This window comes from Syngnathoides biaculeatus, chromosome 2 (assembly GCF_019802595.1).
Source record: "Syngnathoides biaculeatus isolate LvHL_M chromosome 2, ASM1980259v1, whole genome shotgun sequence".
Classification (NCBI taxonomy): Eukaryota; Metazoa; Chordata; class Actinopteri; order Syngnathiformes; family Syngnathidae; genus Syngnathoides; species Syngnathoides biaculeatus.
Genome location: NC_084641.1, coordinates 15,637,396 through 15,662,367, shown reverse-complemented (window position 1 = coordinate 15,662,367; position 24,972 = coordinate 15,637,396). Strand labels below are relative to the sequence as shown.

General features: G+C 43.5%; 1 protein-coding gene and 1 long non-coding RNA gene across 4 annotated transcripts in view; one reads left to right on the top strand and one right to left on the bottom strand.

Annotated features, from left to right (window-relative positions):
• Positions 1–22,044, bottom strand: part of nlgn4xa (neuroligin 4 X-linked a) — a 73,505-nt gene extending 51,461 nt beyond the window's left edge. Inside the window, exons 1-3 of one of the 3 annotated variants that reach the window (XM_061836605.1) lie at positions 21,792–22,044; positions 4,410–5,077; positions 1,679–1,738 (exon numbers count right to left, since the gene is read on the bottom strand). In XM_061836605.1, the coding sequence (XP_061692589.1) occupies positions 1,679–1,738; positions 4,410–4,854 (505 nt within the window). In that variant the 5' untranslated portion in view covers positions 4,855–5,077; positions 21,792–22,044. Of the gene's footprint in view, positions 1–1,678; positions 1,739–1,838; positions 2,398–4,409; positions 5,078–21,791 lie in introns of those variants that run through there. The other 2 variants (XM_061836614.1, XM_061836624.1) reach the window with 2 other exon arrangements.
• Positions 16,857–18,625, top strand: LOC133509532 (uncharacterized). Its single transcript, XR_009797362.1, has 2 exons — positions 16,857–17,028; positions 18,200–18,625. It is a non-coding gene; the product is annotated as an uncharacterized LOC133509532 (long non-coding RNA).
• Positions 22,045–24,972: the final 2,928 nt, after the last annotated feature.

The window sequence follows — 24,972 nt, the reverse complement described above, 5'->3', positions numbered from 1 at the left end:
ATTCAGCCTTGCGTCAAACAAACACTTTGGAAAATAGGACCAAAATCTTCAATTTTGGGTTTTTGCATTCATTACACATTTTACGACTTGTTTGGTAAATTTCAAATGTGTTTCTTTTTCCTTTGCAAGATTGAGGCTTCCATCTTGCTACCCTATCCCATAGCTCAGACTTGTGAAAAAGACAGGAAAGCTTGTTATGTTTTACTGTATATTACATTAGTGTTTGCGTTTATTTTACAACTGTAGGACAGTTAATGTGGATATTATGAAAAATTGACTCGATCTCTTGTATATTAATAATTTGGTTTTCTGGCCGCTTGCTGACCAGTCACAAGTAGAACTACACAACAACACAAGCAATGGCAGTATACCCCCACTTAGAATTTGATGCGAAGAGAGAGATTTTTTTTTTTTATGTCAGCTGTGCAGCGTGTTCAACCACCTCACAAAGTTGAGGGTTCTCACTTTTCATTGTAAATTATTATTTAAGCTAAGTATTGTAGTTCCTTCAATGAGTCAGTCCCAAACCTCCATGATCAAGTGATGATGGCGCACTTGGTATGAATAATCAACCCACAATGCATGACGGGTTCAACACGCCAGTAAAACTATTCCTAATGTGTCAATAAAAAAATAACAGCTTTTAAATATGCTTTTTAGAAAGGAAAATAACAAAAATAGTGTGGCGGCAGTGAAACCTTGCATTTCTTTGCACTTTTATGGTACTCCACAATCAATGTGAATAAACAAATGTGCGGGCTACATCAAAGCAGATGTGTTTAAAGCCGACTTCATTTGCTACCAATCAAAATGGCTCTTCTCATTCCCTTTAAATGCGGTGCTAAGACAGACATATTGTGCATATTGTGACAGCGGCTCATAACCATATGAAACGTACTTTTTCAGAATTAAGCCTCTTTCTCGTTTTTTGATGAACACTTTACTATAACTGTATTTGAATGTTGGTCATCATGGTGGTATTTGGCAAGCTAAGTATTTTTTTGACGTGGTATTCGATGTAAAAAGAATAAAAACCCCTTCTCTCGTCTGTATAATAAGAGATGCCCTTATTTCCAGAAGTGTAATAACAAACTGCCTCCATACTTATGTCCAAATGGTGATGCACAAAAAGGCTTTGGGACATGAGATTCCAAGATGGCTTCCTAGATTCATTGTTTAGCACAACAAAAGTAAATAAATGAATAAATAATTAAATGAGCCAAGTTGAGTAACTAATATACCACTGCTAGAATGAAAGAAAGAAAGAAATGAACAACTGTCCATAATAAAGTGAAGCAGAAATGTTTTCTTTTTCTAAGGATTTGCCCATCTCCCGACTGACCTTTGACTAAAGACCCTTTAACTAAAAATATCCCTTTTCTTCCCAAACAATAAAAAAATAAACACCTATGTATTTTGTGTTATTATCATGCAGGGTGGAGTAGGGTTAGAAAATGAGCATTATTTTTTTCCATTTTAATCTGACAATGCAAAATAACATGCAGAGCTGCTGTTTTTAGTCTATATTTTACTCAGGAGAAAAAGGTCAAATGTTATTAGTGCGATGTCGTTTTGAAGTTAAGCGTGGAAAACCAACTTGAAGTAGGAAAAGGGTTTTCCAACCATGCAATGAAGTTAGGCTTTTATTTTGGAGGGCAAAAGTATAAAAGAAAAATACCTTGATCACTGCCACCATCATTACTGTTGAAATCTGCACCTTTTCTGTGATAGTTCGCTCCTAGTGTTGAGGAAAAACATAAAAGAATAAAAAAAAAATGCAAGAAGACATCTATAATTTGGAAAAAATTAGCTGTGATGTTATTTGGAAATGCAATTACATTTATTGATTAAAGCTGAACGTGCAGTGCATGGAGAGAGCAGTCTTGTGCAAATCAAAATTGCCCATTTTGTTTTTCCCTTGCTTTCTTAAATATGAAACTAAAATGAGAAACAAAACTTGTCTTTTCTCCTTTCTTGTTTCATTTCTCCAGTGTTTAAAGGTTACAACTGTCGTGGCTGCACGCCAAGCCTGCAAGTAGATTTTGCCTCCTGAAAAGAGCAACAAGGCCTGTCAGTGCCCATGCTTACTGTACATGGGCAACATTATTCAAATATGAACAGCAATTGCTATTATGAGTTCTGTGAAAAAACCTTCAAATTAAGTCAGTGCTTTATGTCCAAGACAATGATCAAAATTCTTCAGCAGCATCGTATATTCTATTAATGAAGCAATCAGAGGCAGGGCTCGATGGAACACTTAACTAGATTCTTCCACAATTACAGCATTTTCTTCTGCTTCCTCTGACAATTTTTTTATGCTAGTTGTCATTTTATGGTCCAGCTATATCACTCTAAAGTTCTTACAACACCAACAGGGTCACCAGATGTATTCATACTGTATGTACACTTGGATGATCCGGTTCGACTCTCTTTTTAATAGCATCAAATTTGTGACCTGAACATTGTCGGAAGGATTCTTCTGGTCCACCGCATCCCAGAAGTCAATACCACAGAAGGTGGTTTTTGGTGCTTGCGACATTAAGGCCATACATATGAAAGTCAGTCGGTCAGTCAAAAAAAGAAAAAAGAAGATGAGAAATGAAACCTTTTGGGAGAAATTCAACAAATCATCTTGCATATATGTAGTGAGAAGTAATCACCATGAGCTTGAGAATGAGCAATTAAAAGTAAAATGAAAAATGAAATGAACATGAAAGAAAAGAAAAGAAAAGGAAAACGCAGCGCAGTATATAACACAAACTGGCCATTTGCTCACCTGGTGATCCTGTTGGGTTTTATCTCAAGCCCATAAAGTGCAAGAAGGTTGGTGGTTTTTAATGAAAAGAACAGCTTGCTTCAATACCTGACATTTTTTTTTTTTTTGGGGGGGGGTGTTGGGAGCTTTCATTGAATAAATCATGAGCACAGCTGGAACATGATTCTGCTTGTGAAGCGGCAAGCCAGGCCAAAATTGTGTTAATATTTAAACACACATTTTAAACACATTATAAACATTGGAAACCACAAAAAAAAAAAAAAAAAAAAAAAAAAGGCTGTTTTGATGCTTGTGCCTGCTGCGTGACTCCTGGCGGTCTGTGTGAGTGTCTGGGGGCGAGCCGTGGTAAACAGAAGCTCCGGCATGTTTTGGTCAAGTGTGGTTTACTCTTTCCCTGTCGCTCAGTAAACGGGTAAAAGGTGCGCCGCATCTGCCACTCAAAAATAGTACTGATAGCTCAAAAATAAATGACCACTTTTCATTCTTTTCCTTCTTTCGACAGCTGCTGTCGATCTGAGCCACAATGGAATAATAGATATTAAATATCGTCTGAATAGGATATTCTCTGCTTTGTACTGTAAAGCACTTTGTTGTTGTGATTGTTTTAGTAAGATGCCATATAAATGTCGTATTATTTGTTGGTACACTCGAGATGCATAAAACATTCACTCAAATGCCAATCTTGCCGAGGTTACCCTTGTTTCAATCAGTGGCGCAAAGGGTGATTCCAGGGAAACTAAACAGTCTCCAACATTTAATATTTGTAATATTATGTATTGTTGGTTGCTTAATACAACCTGTGTGGTGCAGTCGCATTTTGAATGTCTGCATGCATGGTTTGTTGGATATAGGTCATTTGGCATGTGCAATACAGATTATAAACAGAAAGTAAGAATGGGTCTTGGGAGGTATTTTTGCCTTTTAATGTGACAGCCTGTGATAGCATTGGCACTGGCGTTGGCTGTAAAATGGACTATAGGTTTCAAATCTCCACTCAAGGAAAAAAAAAAAAAAAGAATGTATGTCACTTATCTGTCAGTCCACTTGAGATGTGGCAGAATAAGAGCCCCCACCCTGATCTGACTGACAGGCGATTACAGAAGGCCAAATCTCAGGTTGGGTTAGGTGAATAAAAGATGATGTGAAGAGAAGGGAGCACTTCCTGTACAAGGATGGACATGTCGTTGCTGCTGATCTTAAAAACATTGCTTAGACCAAGTCCCTGACACAATAACAGCAAAATAAAGAGAAAAATGATAGTTCGGGATATTTACAGAGCAGACCAATATTAAAACTAGGCATGCTTCCTTCTTTTTACAAATAAGTCTCAGGCCCTCTTCGAACTGCCAGCTCCCGAAACTTCCACCCACACGAAGTTATGCGCACCTGCAACTACATAAGCCAACAAAGGTGACTGAATTTCAGGCAGAGAATTAGTCATCTGTGGCGTGTGATGATAACAAAATGGATAACAACACATGCAGGTTGTAGTTGCTTAAGATAATTTCATAAAGAATGTTGACACTCCTGGGCACAATTGTCTGCTCTACATCATTCCTGTTTTTGCCTCGGTAAAGTTAAATTTATCGATGCAAGCATGAAAACACGATCCATCTGTAAAAATTCTTCCTACCGTCCTCAGTGGGCACGTAGACGTTCAGATAAAGGCAGTCTTCACTCTGCTCTTGCACGTATGTTACCAGTGTATCCAAATTGGCCGTGAACCACACAGGGAGCATATCATTGTGCAGGAAGCGATCTTCCAAAAACTGAGGACAAACGGGACCAAACTGAGTTGCATTCCTGATGCCCGGCCAGGACATCGGGGGCTCCGGGGCCTGAAACCGCCGTTCACCCGTTGGGGCCAATGCATATGGAATCCCCAAATATTGTTCCACTGGTCCCAGGATCTCATTGGGTAACGTGACTTTCACTCCTCGCAACTTCCCATAGTTGGTGGTGACAACAGGGTTCTGTTGACTCTGGATTGTGAGTGCAGAGATGGACATGGACCCCATCCAGAGCAGCAGCCCAGCTATGGTGGAACACATCCATGGGGGGACTGTGCAAGCAGACATGATCCTGCTGTCTTGAGTCTAGTCTGTAGTGGTTTAAGTCCACACTCGGGTTCCTCACTGCTGCTCTGTCTCCTTCTTTTCTCAGGCAAAAAGCTTGGAGACAGCGGCCTGACAAAACAACATGGCTTGCTTAGAATTTCCCATCCTGGGTTCCTCGGGTCCGAACATCCAGCAAAGAAGATGATCTTAGACACAGCTGCCTTTGCACCAGCTTGATGGGAACCTGAAATACACAGTAAAAACATGAGTGACATTAGTTTTAATTGTAACCACTCTCAATGCTAAGAAACAAATATGTATATGATATCTCACACAAATCTAACAATACTAGTAGCCCTCAATGCTGGAGAATGTGTCAAAAAGGAAGCCAAACAGAATTGACCTGGGAATCCTCTGACAGACGCAGGGATGGTGTTCTTGCTTCCTTTGTTCAAAGAAAAAAAAAACAAAAAAAACAAATGAACTAAGTAACAACCCCTCAAACTCACACACGCACACACACAGCGGCGGCTCACGCGACAGGCAAGCTAGGCGATGGGTCAGAGCTCTCTGGCTTCAGGGAGCGCCTCAAAATGGGGGGGAATAAAATAAGCCTTTAATACACTGTGATTAATTCAAACTAATATTATTTACTCTTACAAATGGAAACACTAATTTCCAGTTTATATTACGACCCGGCGGCACGGTGGTGCAGCTGGAAAGCGTTGGCCTCACAGTCCTGAGGTCCAGGGTTCAATCCCAGGCCCTCCTGTGTATAGTTTGCATGTTCTCCCCATGCTTGCGTGGGTTTTCTCCGGGCACTCTGGTTTTGTCCCACATCCCAAAAACATGCAACATTAATTGAAAGACTCTAAATTGCCTGTCGGTGTGATTGTGAGTGCGAATGTTGTCTGTCTCCATGTGGCCTGTGAATGGCTGGCAACCAGTTCAGGGTGTACCCTGCCTTCTGCCCGTTGACAGCTGGCATAGGCTCCAGCACTCCCGCGACCCTTGTGAGGATAAGCAACTAAGAAAATGGATGGATGGGTGGATGGATGGATAATGCTACCCTTAAAAATAGACCATATCTGAGAGTGTGAGCGTTGTTTTTGAAAGTTATTTTCTGAGTCATACATGCTGCTAACCTGGCAACAGGTAACTACGCTATGAGGCCACCTCGGGAAGCAGCCGTCACGCAGTGAGATGCTGACATGACTATGTTTCAATTCAACATTCAAAGATCATGCTCTGGATCAAATCAGGAAAGTGACAATGGCATCACGTGGCAAGGGAGACACAACTTTATGCGTCAATGCAGACAGACGCAAGTGATGCAAACTTCACAATTGAACTCATAAACAGTTGGTCAAATGAACAAATATCCATGTCTGTTATACACCGAATTGATACGATATAAAAATGGTAAGATTTGAAGACTTTAATGGGAAACTAAGTCATTAAAAAAATATGTTTGTGACCATGTTAGCGAAGACATGCCCATATAAGGCTTTAACTTGTTGCTGTGCAGGGCGTCCACCATCTTTAATGAGGCAGATGGGCTCGTAAAGTAATGCAAAACGGAACAGAACCGACAGAATTTCATAATGGGGAAACTTACATCATGAATCAAGTAAATAACTCAATTGGCCCTTCAAATTCACAAATATATTTGGGGTAACAAATAGGCACCCAAAATTGATTTTTTTTTTTTTTAAATCTAATGATTACATGGGTTTACTCCTATAGGCGGATTTCAAATGTAGGGTTTTCATTTCATATTTTAAATTATGATAATGAAATATTGAATATGTTACTTTATTTTTAAATGGGCTATTATTTTATGCATCAAAGAAAATGTGAAGAAAAATGCCATTTGATTTATTATGCAAGCCCGTGCGCACACAAACATTCACACACCAAAGACCATTGACTTCTTAATGAAATGTATCACGCGTGGTCTTCAAGGTCGGTTCAGGACATCGCTTAAGTAGGCAGGACACAATTAACATCAGACTTCATTTAAGGACAAGCCTGTACCTTTTCAAAGGTGATCTAAACCTGATTTTTGCCCGAAAAAGAACCCAGTACAACAGGGCCATTCATCTGGGTTGGGTTAATCATTCTGGATCTGGCATCAGATCAGACACCAGGAACTGACCATGCCCAATCTCAACAATGACTGAGATTCCGCATACTGTGATGCCTTTTCAAAAAAAAAAAAAATTCCAGAAGCCCTCCCCTTCTGCACTAAAAATATGCAGGTGGACTATTTTTGACAGACACCAAGTCAATCTGTACAGGGCATACTGGGTATGCACTAAAGCTTTTTTTTTTTTTTTTTTTTTTAAATTATAACCCCGCAGACCATTAATGGGCAGACAAAATGCTCCACTTCTGAAAGCCTCCCAGAAGGATTTAAAGCAGTGAGGAAGGCAAGAACAAAGCCACCGCATCATCAGGGGCTAAAGGGTTCCACATGCTTTAACTCGGGTTGATGGAATATCATGTCTGAAGAGTGTCCTCAAGCTCACAGGGCAAACTTCTGTCTCTTACATCGTGATAGACAATGTATTCGCCGAGTATAGAATTTACTCACTTCTTGTAGTACCTGATCTGAGGTCCAATCCACTGCAGCCTCGCAAGATGTTTTGGTTGGAAACCATAAAAGGTATGCAGTGTTTATAATCAAGACATGTTCATTTTTGTCATTTTAGGCACATGTGCCACACAGGCACAGGGAGAACATGCGAACTCCACACAGGCGGGGCTGAGATTGAACCCGGGTCCTCAGAAGTGTGAGGCCAACGCTTTACCAGCTGATCCACCGTGCCGCCATCAGCTATAGATATTAAGGTAAAATAATAGCGTGGACACAATAGAAAATGGAAAATAATCTACACTATCACAGTGGCCAAAGCGCTTCACAAAGCCTCACGCTCACCAATTCACACACGCATTCACACACAATGGGCGACTGCTGCCCTGCATGGCGCTGCCAGCGCAAGAGGGGTCGAGAAGTACTGTATAAGAAAGCCTTAAAGTAAGCCATTTGGAGTCACCAGGGCAACAATCGACGACAATCTGGTACTTATGACAGCCATTTAAAAGCATTTGAAGAAAGAAGAATAGGTACATACAGTATGTGACCTGCCTGGAAGCACACATTTTAGTTTATCAGTCAATATAACTTAAAGTGCAAGACAGTTGGATGAGTTTTGCCCTATATTTACAGTAATATATCATTTTCCTTAAGCATTTTGAGTGCAACCACAGGGGTATCCATCATTTGCTGCGGCTGTGAATGATTATGTAATGACAACATTAACCGCTATACAGGAGAATAATAGCAGCCACATCTGTGGGCACCTCACACGTTCAAGCAAACACATCAAAAGGTAAAAAGGATGAATGCAGCAGGCGACACTTCCCTCGGTTGCAATTGTTGCTCATCGTTTCAACCGAGGAGAAAAGCTTTTTGTTTTTTCATGAACCAACTCTGGACATTACTTATGTATGTTTACATAGTGATAAATTATTCTTTATGGTGAGTTAGGGGGCTCTGAATGCGAGGTGTGCAGTCCGCCACCGCTGCCAGTCTCCACAAACGAGGACGGCCTACATTGTTCTCACTCCTGCTGATTATAACGGCAAAGTCTTATGAATACCAATGAAGGATTTCACTGTCATTTGCATTCCAATCACAACATCATCCAGCCCGAGCCTCAGGTCTTATCTGGAAAATGACTGACACTTTGAACTACAGCTGCTTACAATTATTCACATATGCACTTCACGATATACAGTACGACTACATGCAAGGTGTGTCAGAAAAATTGCAGGACAGGTTTCAAAAGACTGAAATCCACTCTGAGTGTACTTCTGTGTGATTTATTTCTGTTGAAAGAGGATGACAAAGACTATTTTGGAAAAATGTACCAGCTGTGGTTTGACTTTGTTAAGAACGCTCAGTAACTTACAGTGAAGAAAATGAGTATTTGAACACCTTGCTATATTTCTAGGTTCTCCCACTAAGAAATCGTGGAGGGGTCTGGAATTTTCATCGTAGGTGCATGTCCGGTTTGAGCGAGACCATCTAAAAAGAAAAATCCAGAAATCACAATGTATGACTTTTGTTACCGATTTATTTGTGTGATACAGCTGCAAGTAAGTATTTGAACACCTGAGAGAACCAAATGCAAACAAAAGCTACTGTACCAAATATTAACATTGGTTTTACTTATTATACTTATTTGTGTCATGATCCTGGATTCCAGTCAGGGCTGGGCGTGGCCGTCTAATCGGAAGGGTCACACCTGCGCCTCATGACCTCCGATTAGACCCAGTACATATAGGACCCGGGGGACGACAGAGACTCTGCTAGATCGTTGCCTCTCATGCCTCGTTCCCGCACTACCGTACTCCTGACGTCTACCTCCCGTGTACCGACCAACGCCTGTCTCCCGACCTACCCCGTAAGCCTGCCGTTACTGATCTTGCTGCTTGTTTGGACTGACTCCCTGGTAACCGACATTGGAACGAATAAAGGCTTATTCCGCACTGCTTACCTCTCACCTGAGTCGTGCATTTGGGTCCACCCCCGAGTCTCGTCCGTGACAGAACGATCTAGCCAAGAACATGGACCCAGCCGACTCTGAAGCCATTCGCCGTGCGCTGCAAGTGCAGGGCAAACGCCTGGGTGAGCAAGAGGCTGCTCTCCAGGGTATGACTCACCAGATCCAGGAGCTCTGCACCCAGCTGCAACCGTGGCTAGCCTCCCAAGCTAGCGCGGCCGCTCCTGTGCCTCCCCGTGCCACCATCACTCCGCTCTCTCGACCAGAGCGGTTCTCAGGCAACTCCGGTAACGTCAAACCCTTCCTGGCGCAGTGCGATCTCCACTTTGAGCTGCAAGCTTCCGCGTTTCCCACGGACCGCTCCCGGATCGCCTTCGTCATTGAAGTCCTGCCAGGCACCTTTCCTACCAGAGGGAAACTGTTCTCTTTAACGGGACCAGAGCATCAAGCCATGAGGGACTACATCGAGGACTCGCTGGCAGCCGGACTCATTCGCCCCTCATCCTCACCAGCCGGTGCGGGGTTTTTTTTTGTCAAGAAGAAGGACTCCACGCTGCGACCCTGCATCGACTACCGAGGCCTGAACGACATCACAGTCAAGAACAGGTACCCTTTGCCGCTTATCTCTACAGCATTCGAACTCCTCCAGGGAGCCCGGATCTTCACCAAGCTCGACTTGCGCAGCGCTTACCATCTGGTGCGGATTCGGGAAGGGGATGAGTGGAAGACGGCGTTCAACACCCCCACAGGGCACTATGAGTATCTTGTGATGCCCTTTGGACTGACAAACGCTCCGGCCCTCTTCAGAACTTCATTAACGACGTGCTCTGGGAGTTCCTGAACAGATCTGTCTTTGTTTACCTGGATGACATTCTCATCTTTTCAGCAGACCTAGCCTCTCACATTCAACAAGTCCGAGAGGTGCTCCGGCGTCTGCAGCAGCACCAATTATACGTGAATATGGATAAGTGTGAGTTCCATCAGGCATCCGTGTCCTTCCTGGGCTTCGTCCTGGCTGAGGGAGAGCTACGGATGGATCCCGTGAAGGTCGACGCGGTGCTGCGGTGGCCTACCCCCACCAACAGGAGGGACGTGCAGAGGTTCTTGGGATTTGCCAATTTCTATAGGAAATTCATAAGGAACTTCAGCTCCGTGGCCACTCCTCTGCATTCGCTCACTTCGCCAAATACCACCTTCGACTGGTCCGGGACCTGCCAGAAGGCCTTCGGCAGGCTCAAGGCAAGTTTCACTACTGCGCCCGTTCTCATTATTCCAGATCCCGATAACCAGTTTGTGGTGGAGGTGGATGCATCGAATTCAGGAATCGGAGCAGTCTTGTCACAGAGGAGTCCCAGGGATGGAAGGATTCACCCGTGCGCGTTCCTGTCTAGAAAGTTGACCCCGGCAGAGAGGAACTACGACGTGGGAGATAAGGAACTGCTGGCGGTCAAGAGCGCGTTGGAGGAGTGGCGGCACTGGCTGGAGGGCTCGCAAGTACCGTTCGTTGTCTTCACGGACCATAAGAACCTTGAATACCTGAAGTCCGCGAAGAGGTTGAACGCCCGTCAGGCCAGGTGGGCTCTATTTTTCACCCGTTTCCACTTTAAGGTGTTTTACCGCCCAGGCTCCAAAAACGGCAAGCCGGATGCACTCTCGCGGATCCACGAGGGAGGGCGCACTGATTCAGACGCCGCTACTATCCTGCCAGCGGGGTGCTTCGTGTCCGGGTTCACCTGGTCGATCGAGTCGCGGGTGAAGGAGGCCCTGGAAGAGACACCGCCACCCGCGGATTGTCCGTCGGGCCGTCTTTTTGTCATCCCATCTCTGCGGGGAGACGTCATCAACTGGGCCCATACCAACAAGACGGTCTGCCACCCGGGTATGGCGAAGACACGGTCAGTGGTCGAACAAAGGTTCTGGTGGCCTAACCTCAGCAAGGATGTAAGGGAGTTCGTCAACGCCTGCCCGGTGTGTGCTGCCAATAAAACTTCCCGCCTACGGCCCGTTGGTGAGTTGCAACCCCTGTCCATCCCCTTTCGTCCGTGGTCACACATCGCGATGGACTTCGTCACCGGCCTGCCGCCTTCACAAGGGAACACAGTGGTGCTGTCCATAGTGGACCGTTTCTCCAAGATGGTCCACTTCGTGTCGCTCCCGAAGATCCCGTCGGCCAAGCAGACAGCCCAGTTGGTATTAGACGAGGTCGTCCGTTACCACGGTCTACCCCAGGATATCGTTTCGGACAGGGGTCCGCAATTCAGCGCCCGTTTCTGGAAGGAGTTCTGCAACCTCATCGGCGCTTCAGCAAGTCGCACATCGGGTCATCACCCAGAGTCTAATGGCCAGACTGAAAGGATTAACCAGGAATTAGAGACCGGTCTTCGATGTCTGGTATCCAGGGACCAGAGCACGTGGAGCCAGCACATCAAGTGGGTGGAGTATGCCCACAATTCCCTACCCTCCGCTTCAACAGGTATGGCTCCACTCCATGTCGTGCATGGGTATCCTCCGTCCCTGTTTCCTCCACTGGTCACAGAATCCACAGTTCCGTCGGCCCTGGCCGTGGTGCGACGCTGCAAACGGACCTGGCAAGCAGCTCGGAGGACACTGCTGCGCATGAGCAGCGCCTACAAGGCCGCAGCAGACCGCAAGAGGAGGGCCGCACCAGAGCTCAGAGTGGGACAGCGAGTGTGGCTCTCCACCAAAGATCTCCCGCTGCGGACGGAATCCCGCAAACTTGCTCCCAGGTTCGTTGGCCCGTTCCCTGTTTCCAAGGTTATTAACCCGGTCGCCGTCTCGTTGAAACTGCCCAGGTCGATGAGGGTGCACCCTACGTTCCACGTCAGCAGACTTCGCCCGAATCGCACGTCGTCGCTGGCTCCTCCGCTCAAGTCCCCCCCGCCCCCCCGCATGGTCGACGGTGGGTTGGTGTACACCGTGCGCCGGTTGCTGTCTTCCCGCCGCAGAGGGAGGGGGGTCCAGTACCTGGTGGACTGGGAGGAATATGGCCCGGAGGAGCGCTCTCGGATCCCCTCCCGCTTCGTCGTGGACCGCTCCCTCATCAGGGACTTTCACGCGGCTCACCCTGATGCGCCTGGGCCGTCCAGAGCTGGCCGTTGAGGGGGGGGTACTGTCATGATCCTGGATTCCAGCCAGGGCTGGGCGTGGCCGTCTAATCGGAAGGGTCACACCTGCGCCTCATGACCTCGGATTAGACCCAGTACATATAGGACCCGGGGGACGACAGAGACTCTGCTAGATCGTTGCCTCTCATGCCTCGTTCCCGCACTACCGTACTCCTGATGTCTACCTCCCGTGTACCGACCAACGCCTGTCTCCCGACCTACCCCGTAAGCCTGCCGTTACTGATCTTGCTGCTTGTTTGGACTGACTCCCTGGTAACCGACATTGGAACGAATAAAGGCTTATTCCGCACTGCTTACCTCTCACCTGAGTCGTGCATTTGGGTCCACCCCCGAGTCTCGTCCGTGACAATTTGCAGCTGTATCACACAAATAAATCTTTAAAAAAAAATCATACATTGTGATTTCTGGATATTTCCTTTTTGATTATCTCTCTCACAGTGGACATGCACCTCCGATGAAGATTTCAGATCCCTCCATGATTTCTAAGTGGCAGAACTTGCAATATTGCAGGGTGTTCAAATACTTTTTTTCTTCACTGTAATGAGCATGGGAAGATGTGGTTCCAGGTTGGGATCATCTGAAAAGCCACGTTGAAATTTATCGTAGCTCAAAAGTTAATGGACTGCAGTGAAACTGTTTTTTAGTTTTCCCAGAACCCCAAAAATGTGGTACATTGTTTCCAGGTGTCAGGCTAGATGTCTTGGTTTCCATAACATTTCACCTCTTTTACGTGTAACCAATTAATTTACAGAGGCGGGAGGACTTGAGTCAATTGACTTGACTCGAGTCGACCTTTGTTGCCAGTTTTATGATTTAGGACTTGCTTGCCAAATACTGAAGACTTGACATTAGACCCGGTAGCCAAAAGCCGACTTTACTTTGACTTGAACTATCTAATGGGACAATTCATCTTGTTATGAATTGAAAATCTGCATTTTAACCAAGACAGCTTGCTTTTTGTTGTTGTTGTTGTAAGAAACGCTTTGGAGTGGTCATTTGGGCCAACCTGGGAGCCCAGTCTGCATTGCTGCGCAATTGTTAGTGTGATGGAGGCACCTGCGTGGACAACAATGGAAGGAGTTCCAAAGATAATGCAATTTGCTTTCAAGGATTACGTTTTCGATGAAGTCTGCAGAAAGAGGACGGCAACCTGCATAGCTTGCAACTCCCTTATTAATTAAAATATGATGCAATTGTGAACGTTTTAGTACAGCTAAACAACATAAGTAAGGATGGGATGTTTTTTGATAATTGTTGGAACATTTAACTTCAGTTCCCAGGCACGTAAAACTCCTCTTTTTCTCTTTTGCGCTCATTTACTAACAAGGTGAGAGCAGAGCAGAAAGAAGCACTGAAAAAATAATTCTAACTGCTGAATGCATAAAAAGTGAAGCTGCAGTTGTGGAGAAAAAAAGCAAAGAAAGAAAAAAGACTGCGCAGATGTTTGTGGCTGTGAAGAAAGTGTCGGCGCTAGAAGATTACGCTTGAGCTATTTTCTGTTGTACTGGATCCCCTTGCATTATGATCATGGAGATAAAAAAAAAGTTGTTGACAGAAGTGCGTTCTACTATTAGTAAGTTCACTACAAATTGTGTGAATATAATTTTCATACGACTGAACATGTTCATTGAAGCTTCAATATTAAAATGTCGTCTGTTGTGTTGGCTCCATGATGAAGTCGTTTGCACAGTCTTTAAAATTGAGACCACAGCACATGAAACATAACCTCCTTTTGTCAATTCTACAGAATCAGAGCTTCTAAATTATCCATCCATCCATCCCTTTTCCAGGCCGCTTATCCTCGCAAGGGTCACGGGAGTGCTGGCACCTATCCCAGCTAACGTCGAGACAGACAACTTACAATCACACCTGGGGACAATTTAGAGTGTCCAATTAATGTTGCATATTTTTGGGATGTGGGAGGAAACTGGTGTGCCTGGAGAAAACCCACGCAGGCACGGGGAAAACATCCAGACTACACACAAGAGAGGCGGGATTTGAACCCCGATCCTCAGAACTGTGAGGCCAACGCTCTAGCCAGTTGGCTCACCGTGCTGCCGCTTTTAAATTATCTTAATTTTAAACCCACACACCCAAGTCATGAGAATATGATTGTGCACACATATTGTAAGTAACCACAGTCTCCATGTTTACTTGTATTACTTTTACTTACTTTTTCAAATGACTTGTACAAGTTATGTGTTTCATTCGAACATGCGCCTCACAGTTCTAAGGATGGAAGAGTTTCAAATCTGGCTCCGCCTCTGTGGATTTTGCATGTACATGCGGTGTTTGTTTTTTTCCCAGGTAGTGTACTCCGATTTTCTCTCGCATCCCAAAAACGTGGATGGTAGGTTAACTGAAGACTCTAGATTGCCCATAGGTGTGAATGTGAGTGGAAATGGTTGTTTGTGTGTGCCCCACAGTTGGCTGGCGACCAGTGTGTCCTGTCTCTCGACTGAGGTTGGCTCAGATGGGCTGCAGTGGAACAGTGAGGATAAGCTGTACAGAAAATAGCTGGCTGGATGGATGGGTTTTGTTTAATGATGTTCTCATACGAACGTGGGAGTTCAAAGGCTGTCAGGCTCAGAAGTTACTTTGAACTAAATGGAGTTTAAAGTAAAACTTTGAAACAATTCAGTACAACAAATTCAACAGATCATAATCTCCGTTGTTTTTTAAGGTGTTAATACCTTTTTGGTGTTATGATTTGCGGAAAAACATGCTATTACCACTTGAAGATAAACTGGAGCAAGATTGTATGACTTTTTTTTTTTTTTACAAGATTGAAGATTGTATGAAGAGACTTGCAACTTGCTTAAAACAAGTAAAGACTTGACTCAACTTGCTTGAACCTTCAGGTGATTTGACTTGACTTTTTTTCCCCAGTGCAGTGACTTCGGACTTGAAGATTATGACATGAGACCCGCTTGCGACTTGCCCTATAAGTGACTTACTCCCTCCCACCTCTGCTTATTTTCTATACAAGATTAGAAAACACTCGGGAGTCAGATCCAGTTAGTACAAACTCGAGATAGGATGTTTTATTTATGTGCAATTATTAATGCATATAGAAAGTTTAGAGTGTGTAGACATTTAGCTTTTGTTCTTGTCTTAAAAACCAATGGAAAATAATATGGGTGCATATACAGTAAGATGCATTCAACTGAATTCTGTCTTGTTTCAAATTCTGAGACCAGCTGGTGTTTGCAACACTTCTTGTTCCTGACTCAGCAATATAAAGCCAAGAATGTGTGCTTTGCTGCTTGACAAACACAGTGTTGCTATGGGTGATTTTGCTGCCAATATTTTCTTTGAGAATATCATAGAAATTGACTTTGCTTTGAATAATGTGGTATAATGGCAATTTACTGTGATAAGCCCTTTCTCAAATGTGTGTCTGAATTCATGCCATGTGAGATAAATGCCTTGGCATTTAGTTCTATTTGTACATCCAATAACTCTTTTTATTTTAACTGTTACAAATATTTCTCATGAAACCTACAAGTGTCTTCGCCTGAAGAGATTTTCTTTGCAGCTGGTTGACTTTTGACCAAACTGATCTTGACATTTTTGCTTTTATGCTACTTTTCTTTGTTTTGACATTTTCATTTTTTATTCTTTTGTTTTTGCTCTGGAAACTATTGTATTGTATTCTAATAAATGTTGTATTTACTATAACCATTTCATTTTTAATCAGTGCATGCATAGCTTCCATTGGTCTTTCACAGCCCAAAGAGCAATGAACTTTTTGTGTGATTATAAACAACATTGACCCAAACTAATATTTATGTTCAATATATTTGCGCTTACTTATAAAAATAACAAAAGGACAATCCGTGACATGACACATGAGCTTCTGTCCATACTTTCTGGGAACAGATAACACAAATTTCAAGACCACTACTTTGCCCCCTTGCATGTTTTAGGGTCAATTTTAAGATTCTGTTAGTCTCAGAGGTCTGGGGCCAGCATATATGCTATTATCATCTTAACCTTTGCAGGTCCTGATCCTAATTATTCTTACGGGTTGAACAAAAGCTTCTAAAGAGTCTGAATTCTGAAGTCACGATGGCCCACACTTTTGGAACAGTCTGTCAGAGGGCATCAGGACTACAGAGACTAAACATGCTTTAAAAGGAGGCTCAATACTCACTTGTTTGGTTTAGTTTTTAATGGATTTCTTAATTTTTTTTAGACATGTATTTGTTACTTATTTATTAATCTATCTATCAATTAAATATTAGTATGTCATTTAATTGCATTGCATATTGATTCTGTCCTACTGTCTTTTTAAGTTTTTAAGTTTAACTTCTCCTAATGGGAGCCTCCATACTGGGAGATGTGTTCGGCCCCGCAGTGTCCCTGGCCTCGGGTGACTCAGGGCTCTGCACAATGCGGAGAGTCCATCCCACAGCTTGTCTTTCCTCACCTTCATCCTCGGTGCCTTGCCATGCTTCTACAATACCAATCAATAGGTACTCTTTGTATTTCTGTATCTATATGTGTGTGGTTTATTGATAAGTGGAGAAGGGAGGGGTGAGTTTTTCTTGTTTTTTCTTGAGTAATTTTCTTGCTATTTTAATTGTCTGTTTTTATATCTGTAAAGCACTTTGTGTTGCATTTTAATGTATGAAAAGTGCTGCACCAACTAACTTGACATGATGTGAGTCTTTGCTAAAATGCTGTGTTGACTTGCTATCATAAGGGAGCACCACAATGTAAAAAAATAAAAATAAAAATCCCACCAAATCTGGGAACACAATTACAAATGGCTAGACAGATGTGCCATGGATGAGTCAAGGGTTTGTTGTTCTTTTTTACAATTACATGCTGCATTCAGAAAGATCGGAGGCATGATTTAAAAAGCCCTATAATCTTGAAAGCAAGTCTCATGCAATCACAATCACAAAGCCACTAAAGCAGAAAAAAAATATTTTTATGACTCCGTCCTTTTCCCCTTTTATAACTGAACATGTTTTGAGTTCGAACACACCTTAAAATACTGTGGCGCACTCAAACATGCACAAGCCATGCATTGTTACACTAGTGTGAATACTGATCTGGGTCTTATTGTTCGGGGAGGTAAATCAAAAGGCAGGTCAAATTCTTTTCAATTTTAGTTCTCTCGTGTGTGTTTTTAATTGATTTGTTTTTTTGTTTTTTACTTCTGATCCAATAATATACTTAAAATTCCTGAGTTTGCATATTTGCTGCTCAAAGACATGGGTGAGATGGGAAGTGCGGCAGCAAACAGCCCAACGTCACTTCGGAATGTGCAATCCCAAGTGCGCCGGTTCAGGCTTGAATTTGGCACATGCCAGTTTGTGTGCATCTTGATGTCTCCGATATAATGTTTTCAGCCACTTCAGATTTTCACTCTGGTTTACCATAGTCAGGATATTGTATTTAGTGTTTGTGTTACAGGTATATATTCTGGGCGGCATATGGTTAGCACATTTCGCTCTTCACATAAAACTGCAAATAAAAAGGGAGGTGTGAGGAAGAAAGTACTCTGCCCTACTTACAGGGTCATATGAGTGCACAAACATTCTTGTTGATGCCGTTTTTCTTCTAAGAAAATGTAACGTGGTAAAATGTGCTGTGTTATTTTATGACGGAAGTGTGGAAATAATGTCTTTGCCGCAGGAATCACAGAGCTGTGAGGAACGTGTCATGATCCATACTCTGCAGTTCCTCCTTTGGAGCTTGGATGATGCCTTGCTTCTCCCTCTCTCCCAGGATTCAGCAACACCTAACCCGCACACCATCCTTCAAGCAAAACTCATTACTGCCTGCATTTAAAGCCTGTCAAACCTATCAGCAGCCTTCACCTGAGTATTGACACTTGTTGGTGAATCACCAGCCAACTCTCGTACTTCCAGGTTTTGGGGTATCCAAGCAGCTACCCGACGACCCGCATCTGTTACTCACCTGATTGTGTTCCTCTCCATCATGTTCCTTCTGTGCCTTTCCCGTCTTTCCCGCTTCTTGCTCGCTCCTTGTCCCGACGGTCCATCTCGCCTTGCCTATTCTTACACTGAACCAACCCGCAATAAACCATTCGAAATTATAGTCCTTCTGCCTCAGTCTGCTTTTGGGCCCAATCCAATTCACATACAATTTTGAAATGTGACAGAACGTCCACAGTGGTAAGGACAATCTTGAACGATCTATCTGAAGTGTCTATCAAGGGTTCATACTTTGTTCATATTTTGTATTCTTGCAGTTTAACGTACTAATAAAACGCAATGCTAACTGATATTACCCAAGACAGGTTGACATCATTGGTCAGGTCAGGTAAGTTTCGAACAACAACAACCTATTAGAGTATATCGATTGAGTACGTAAAGGATTGGGATGGCTAATTCTGTCACTTTAAAACCCTGAAAATCCTGATGCCCAGATTTTATTTCCTTATTTTCACCAGTTGGGCTGTGACCTCACTGTATTGTGCTCATAAATGGAAACATCAATCAGAGTAATGTTTCTGCTTCACTAGCCATGAACTTCACCGTATGTGATTTAGGCTGTCCCTTTTTTTGTTCGTTTCCATCCATACAATATCTGAGCCGCTTATTCTCACAAGGGTCACAGGAGTGCTGGAGGTGGTGTACAGCCTGAACTGGTTGCCATCCAATCGCAGTGTTTGTTTGTTAATTAAGCCATTTTTAACCAACTTCATCTTGTTGAAATATTATTTATTTCTAAGTGCTATGTGTGGAGAAAACGGCGGCACGGTGGAGCAGCTGGTAAAGCGTTGGCCTCACAGTTCTGAGGTCCCAGGTTCAATCCCGGACTCGCCTGTGTGGAGTTTGCATGTTCTCCCCGTGCCTGCGTGGGTTTTCTCTGGGCGCTCCGGTTTCCTCCCACATCCCAAAAACATGCAACATTATATGGACACTCTAAATTACCCCTGGGTCTTATTGTGAGTGCAGCCGTTTGTCTCCATGTGCCCTGCGATTGGCTGGCAACCAGTTCAGGGTGTACCTTGCCTCCTGCCCATTGACAGTTGGGATAGGCTCCAGCACTCCCCGCGACCCTCGTGAGGATAAGCGGCAAAGTAAATGGATGGATGGATGGATGGATGGATGTGTGGAGAAAACCAGGAACTGCTCATTCCCTGTACAATACAGGTTGGTGGTGACAGAATCACCTGGTGGGGGGGATTTTCAGCTGCAGTAACACAACGATGGTTCCAATGGAAGGAAAGATGAATGCGGCCAAGTACAAGGACATCCTGGATGAAAACCTTCTCCAGACTGCTCAGGACCTCTGACTGGGCTAAAGGTTCACCTTCCAACAAGACAATGACTCTACGCACACAGCTAAAATAACAAAGCAGTTGTTTCAGAACAACTCTGTGATTGTTCTTGAATGGCCCAGCCAGAGCTCTGACTTAAACCTAATCGAGCATGTCTGGCGAAAGTTGAAAATGGTTGTCCACCAACATTCAGCATCCAGCCTTACAGAGATGGAGAAGATCTGCAAGGAGGAATGGCAGAGACTCCCAAATTCAGGTGTGAAAAACTTGTTGCATCATTCCCAAAAAGACTCAAAAAGACTGGAATATTTTAAAAGGGTGCTTCTACTAAATACTGAGCAAATGGTCTCAATACTTATGGCTGTGCGATATTTCAGCACAGACAGCCCATTTGGTTAAATACGGAAACTGCGCACATCTGCGACATTGCTACAACCTGGTCACAGAGTAATGCCACATGTCGAGCCAGATTTCCACTAGTAAAGAAAATGAGCCAAAAATATGAAGATTATACTTAGTTACTTCTGAGGCTTGTATCGACAAGGGAGTCAATTTCAGCTACTATTTGCCACCCAGTAACTTAAGAATGCCAAAGAAGTGCATTTGAGTGTGACGTAAGACCTCTATTTATAAGTGTACTGGCAGAGGTATGACCATAAAAACATTGTGTTATAGTTTCTTGCAAAAGGTGCGCTCCATTTGCTTATTGAGACATCCAAGATGTTGATGAAAATAATTAAGTCCACAAATAAGTATTTTGTGTGCTCGTTGCATCTTTTTCTTTTTCTCTGTTCAAATCCTGTATTTTGTGCACGTATTACCTCTATATTGGATGCTCTCTACCGCTATGTCATGTCTCAGCCTCCCTACTACAAGCAACCAAAACACCCACGGGCAGGTCTCGATTCATGTATGAGATTTCACTTGAAGGTGGGGCATCTTATCTGAAAGGACTTGAGCCATGCGATTTGAGGGTTCAAATTCTGCTGTAGACAAAATGTCAAGAACAAGAAAAACACAAGAATGGCACCCAGTTGTTAGAGAGATGCTATGCTTCTTCTTGGCTACTGTCAAGGTGCCCTTGAGCAAGGCACCGACACCACCTCAAGAGGTGAAGCACTTTTTGCACTCTGATTTTCCTTGCATTCTTGCATGTATGTGATGTGGTTCTACGTGTGTGGTGTGCAACATGAAATGGGCCTATTGCGTAAATTCAATTTACCTGTGAGACATTATCATGAGAATAAAAAATAAATTTAAAAGAAAGTGGTGATGCGAGGCTGCACTCCTATATTCCAACAACTTAAAAGTTTAAGCAGGAGTGCCAGAGAACATCATTACCCACCCAACAAAACCAAACCCCCAACCCTAAAAAAAAAAAAATAAATAAATAAAAATAATCAAACCCCCTTCTCACACCACCATCTTGTGGTTGCTTAGCAAAGAGAGTGCGTGCAGACGATGGGATGCCAGCCTGCATTTTGATGACACACTTTAGGGGGATGTCATTAATGTGCTTCTGACTCTGTCCAATGCAATAAAGAAATATATATATATATATATATATATTATATATATATATATATATATATATATATATATATATATTTCATAAAAGTGAACGCGCTGTTGCGTTGGCCCAGTTCAAACAGAACATGACGCACGCGGAGACGCACAAACAAAAAATGTGCGCGCCCACGTGACGATCGAGTCTCCTCCACTGCGCCGCCATTCAATCATTCGGCCGATGCGCCGATTCTTGGACGCATCGAGCGCAACCGCAACTGGGTCCAGAGCAAAGTGCTCCAACGAAGCCTTAAAGCCTTGGAGAAAACTGTTCCGTTTTCCCTTTCAAAGGGCGATTAATCAGTCATATGCCTGCCGTAAATAGATCATTTGGAGAGCAGTATAAAGAAGAGAAAGAGCGCCGAAAATGACGCCGTGCGCTGGTCCGGGTCCATAACAGAATATTCTTACCTCAGCCCTTTTAACTCCCTTGTGCAGCTCCAGACAGACGTGCATTTAAATCCAGGTCTACAAAACCGCTGCTGTCGGAATCCAGATCGGCAAAGCGCGCACACGATGCAGCAAAACTCTTGGAAATCCTGTAGTGTGCTGCTTGCGCGGAGAGAGGACACACGCGCTTTTCTGAACACAGTTGATGTTTCAGTGAGCCACTGCAGCCGCACTGCAAACTGATGGAGCCAAGTGAGGTGCCAGAAAGCCAGTGCATCGGTGGGACAAGATGGGAGCGATAAAGAAAGCAGGAGAGACACTCTCTCTCTCTCTCTCTCTCTCTCTCTCTCTCTCTCTCTCTCGCGCGCGCTCTCTCTCTCTCCGTCGCTCTCTCTCTCTCCCTGCCCCCCCCCCCTGCATGGGTCTGTTTTACTTTTTATTTTTTCGAGAATGGTCACAGCGAAAGACCAACCAACGGAAGCCCGTTCTGTGGGAATTTATGTAAATTGGTGGGAACAAGCGATGTCCCATTAAAAATATATACATACTTCACATGGACAGTGAAGAAAATGCGTATTTGAACACCCTGCCATATTGCAAGTTCTCCCATTTAGAAATCATGGAGGGGTTTGACAGTTTCATCGTAGGTGCATGTCCACTGTGAGAGAGATAATCTAAAAAGAAAAATCCAGAAATCACAAAGTATGACTTTTTTTTAACGATTTATTTGTGTGATACAGCTGGAAACAAGTATTTGAACACCTGAGAAAACCAATGTTAATATTTGGTACAGTAGCCTTTGTTTGCAATTACAGAGGTCACACATTTCCTGTAGTTGTTCACCAGGTTTTCACACACTGCAGGAGGGATTTTGGCCCACTCCTCCACACAGATCTTCTCTAGATCAGACAGGTTTCTGCGCTGTTGCCGAGAAACACGGAGTTTCAGGTCCCTCCAAAGATTTTCTATTGGGTTTAGGTCTGGAGACTGGCTAGGCCACGCCAGAACCTTGATATGCTTCTTACGGAGACACTCCTTGGTTTTCCTGGCTGTGTGCTTCGGGTCTTTGTCATGTTGGAAGACCAGCCACAACCCATCTTCAATGCTCTGACTGAGGGAAAGAGGTTGTTCCCCAAAATCTCACAATACATGGCCGCGGTCATCCTCTCCCTAATACAGTGCAGTCGTCCTGTCCCGTGTGGAGAAAAACACCCTCAAAACATGATGCTACCACCCCCATGTTTCACAGGAGGGACGGTGTTCTTGGGATGGAACTCATCTTTCTTCTTCCTCCAAACACGGTTAGTGGAACTATGACCAAAAAGTTCCAATTTGGTCTCATCTGACCACAAAACCTTCTCCCATGACTCCTCTGTATCATCCAAATGGTCATTGGCAAATAAGGGGATATCTTGCATGGGGCTCCACTCCGATTGATCGTTAAGTTTAGCTTCTTCCATTTTCTGATGATTGCTCCAACAGTGGACCTTTTTTTCACCAAGCTACTTGGTAATTTCTCCGTAGCTCTTTCCAGCCGTGTGGAGTTTTACAATTTTGTCTCTGGTGTCTTTGCACAGCTCTTTGGTCTTGGCCATGTTAAAGGTTTGAGTCTTACTGATTATATGGGGTGTACAGGTGCCTTTATGCAGCTAACGACCTCACACAGATGCAACTGATTCAAAATAATACATGGAGTGGAGGTGGACTTTTAAAGGTGGACTAACAGGTCTTTGAGAGTCAGAATTCTAGCTGATAGACAGGTGATCAAATTATTATTTGCAGCTATATCACACAAATTAATCATTTAAAAAAAATCATACATTGTGGTTTCTGGATTTTTTTTTTAGATGATCTCTCTCACAGTGGACATGCAGCTACGATGAAAATTTCAGACCCCTCCATGATTTCTAAGTAAGAGAACTTGTAATATGGCGGGGTGTTCAAATACTCATTTTCTTCACTGTATTTATAGCCTGTACAGTTTCAAGGGTGCCAACATTACCACTATTTGATCAGGAAGAACCTCAGTGTACAGTCCACAGGTGTCAAACTCGACATTTATGTGGCCCGTGAAAGCAAGCCATTTGCGTTAATGTCCATTATTCTTGCTAAAATCTATACCAAAGTGTCAGATCGTCATAAGTAAAATAAATAAATAAATAAATACATAAATGAAATTGACAGATTGCAAACAATTTTTAACAAATTCATTTTTTACGGAAACTCGATGGGGGTGGGAGGGTTTAAGAGTAACCCTGTTTAATATTAAAGGGTGCTGGAATCCGACATCTACCTCAGCAATATCTTATCTTTTCTTATCTCATCTTATCAAGAGATAAATGAATAAATTTTCCTAATCACTAACTGTGTAGTCCTACTCCTCGTCTAAACGTAGATATACAAATAATTTCCATTATCCATCCATCAATCCATCCATTTCAATTTTCCATAGCCATTTTCTTAGCCGCTTATCCTCACAAGGGTCGCGGGGAGTGCTAGAGCTTATCCCAGGGCAGAAGGCGGCGTACACCATAAACTGGTTGCCAGCCAATCGCAGGGCACATAGAGACAAACAGCCGCACTCACAATCACACCTATGCAATTTACAGTGTCCAATTAATGTTGCGTGTTTTGGCATGTGGGAGGAAACCGGAGTGCCCATAGAAAACTCACGCAGGCGGGTCCGGGTTTGAACCCGGAGCTTCAGAACTGTGAGGCCAACGCTTTACCAGTTGAGTCACTGTGCCACCTAATTTCCACCAGAATATTTTATTTTTATTTTCATTATTGCACTTTTGTCTTCTTCAAGGTTACTCAGCAGGAATTGGAGCCGGGAGGTGGGGGGCACCTTAGCACTTGGTATTGATTAGCCACCACTGAATACTAGTTGTTGAAGGAATACTACACAGCCCTCTGGGGGAGGCAATGGAGCCCATGACAAAAATGCGTGTGACACATCTGGACTGTACATAAATGTGGCAGCACCTTTATAAAGCGATGACATTTTTAAATATTTACATCTTTGTGGAGTTGGGGTCACTTTAGAAAAAGTCAAACTTTCAGAGTGAAAGAATGACATTTAGAGTATTTTACTGCTGTCAAATGTCAAAACCAAAAGTAGGCGTGGCTTTTAAGTCAATGCCCCTTGCTGTTTTCTCTGCATCAGCCTTGTGATTGGAAGCATATACCTAGAAACCCGTCC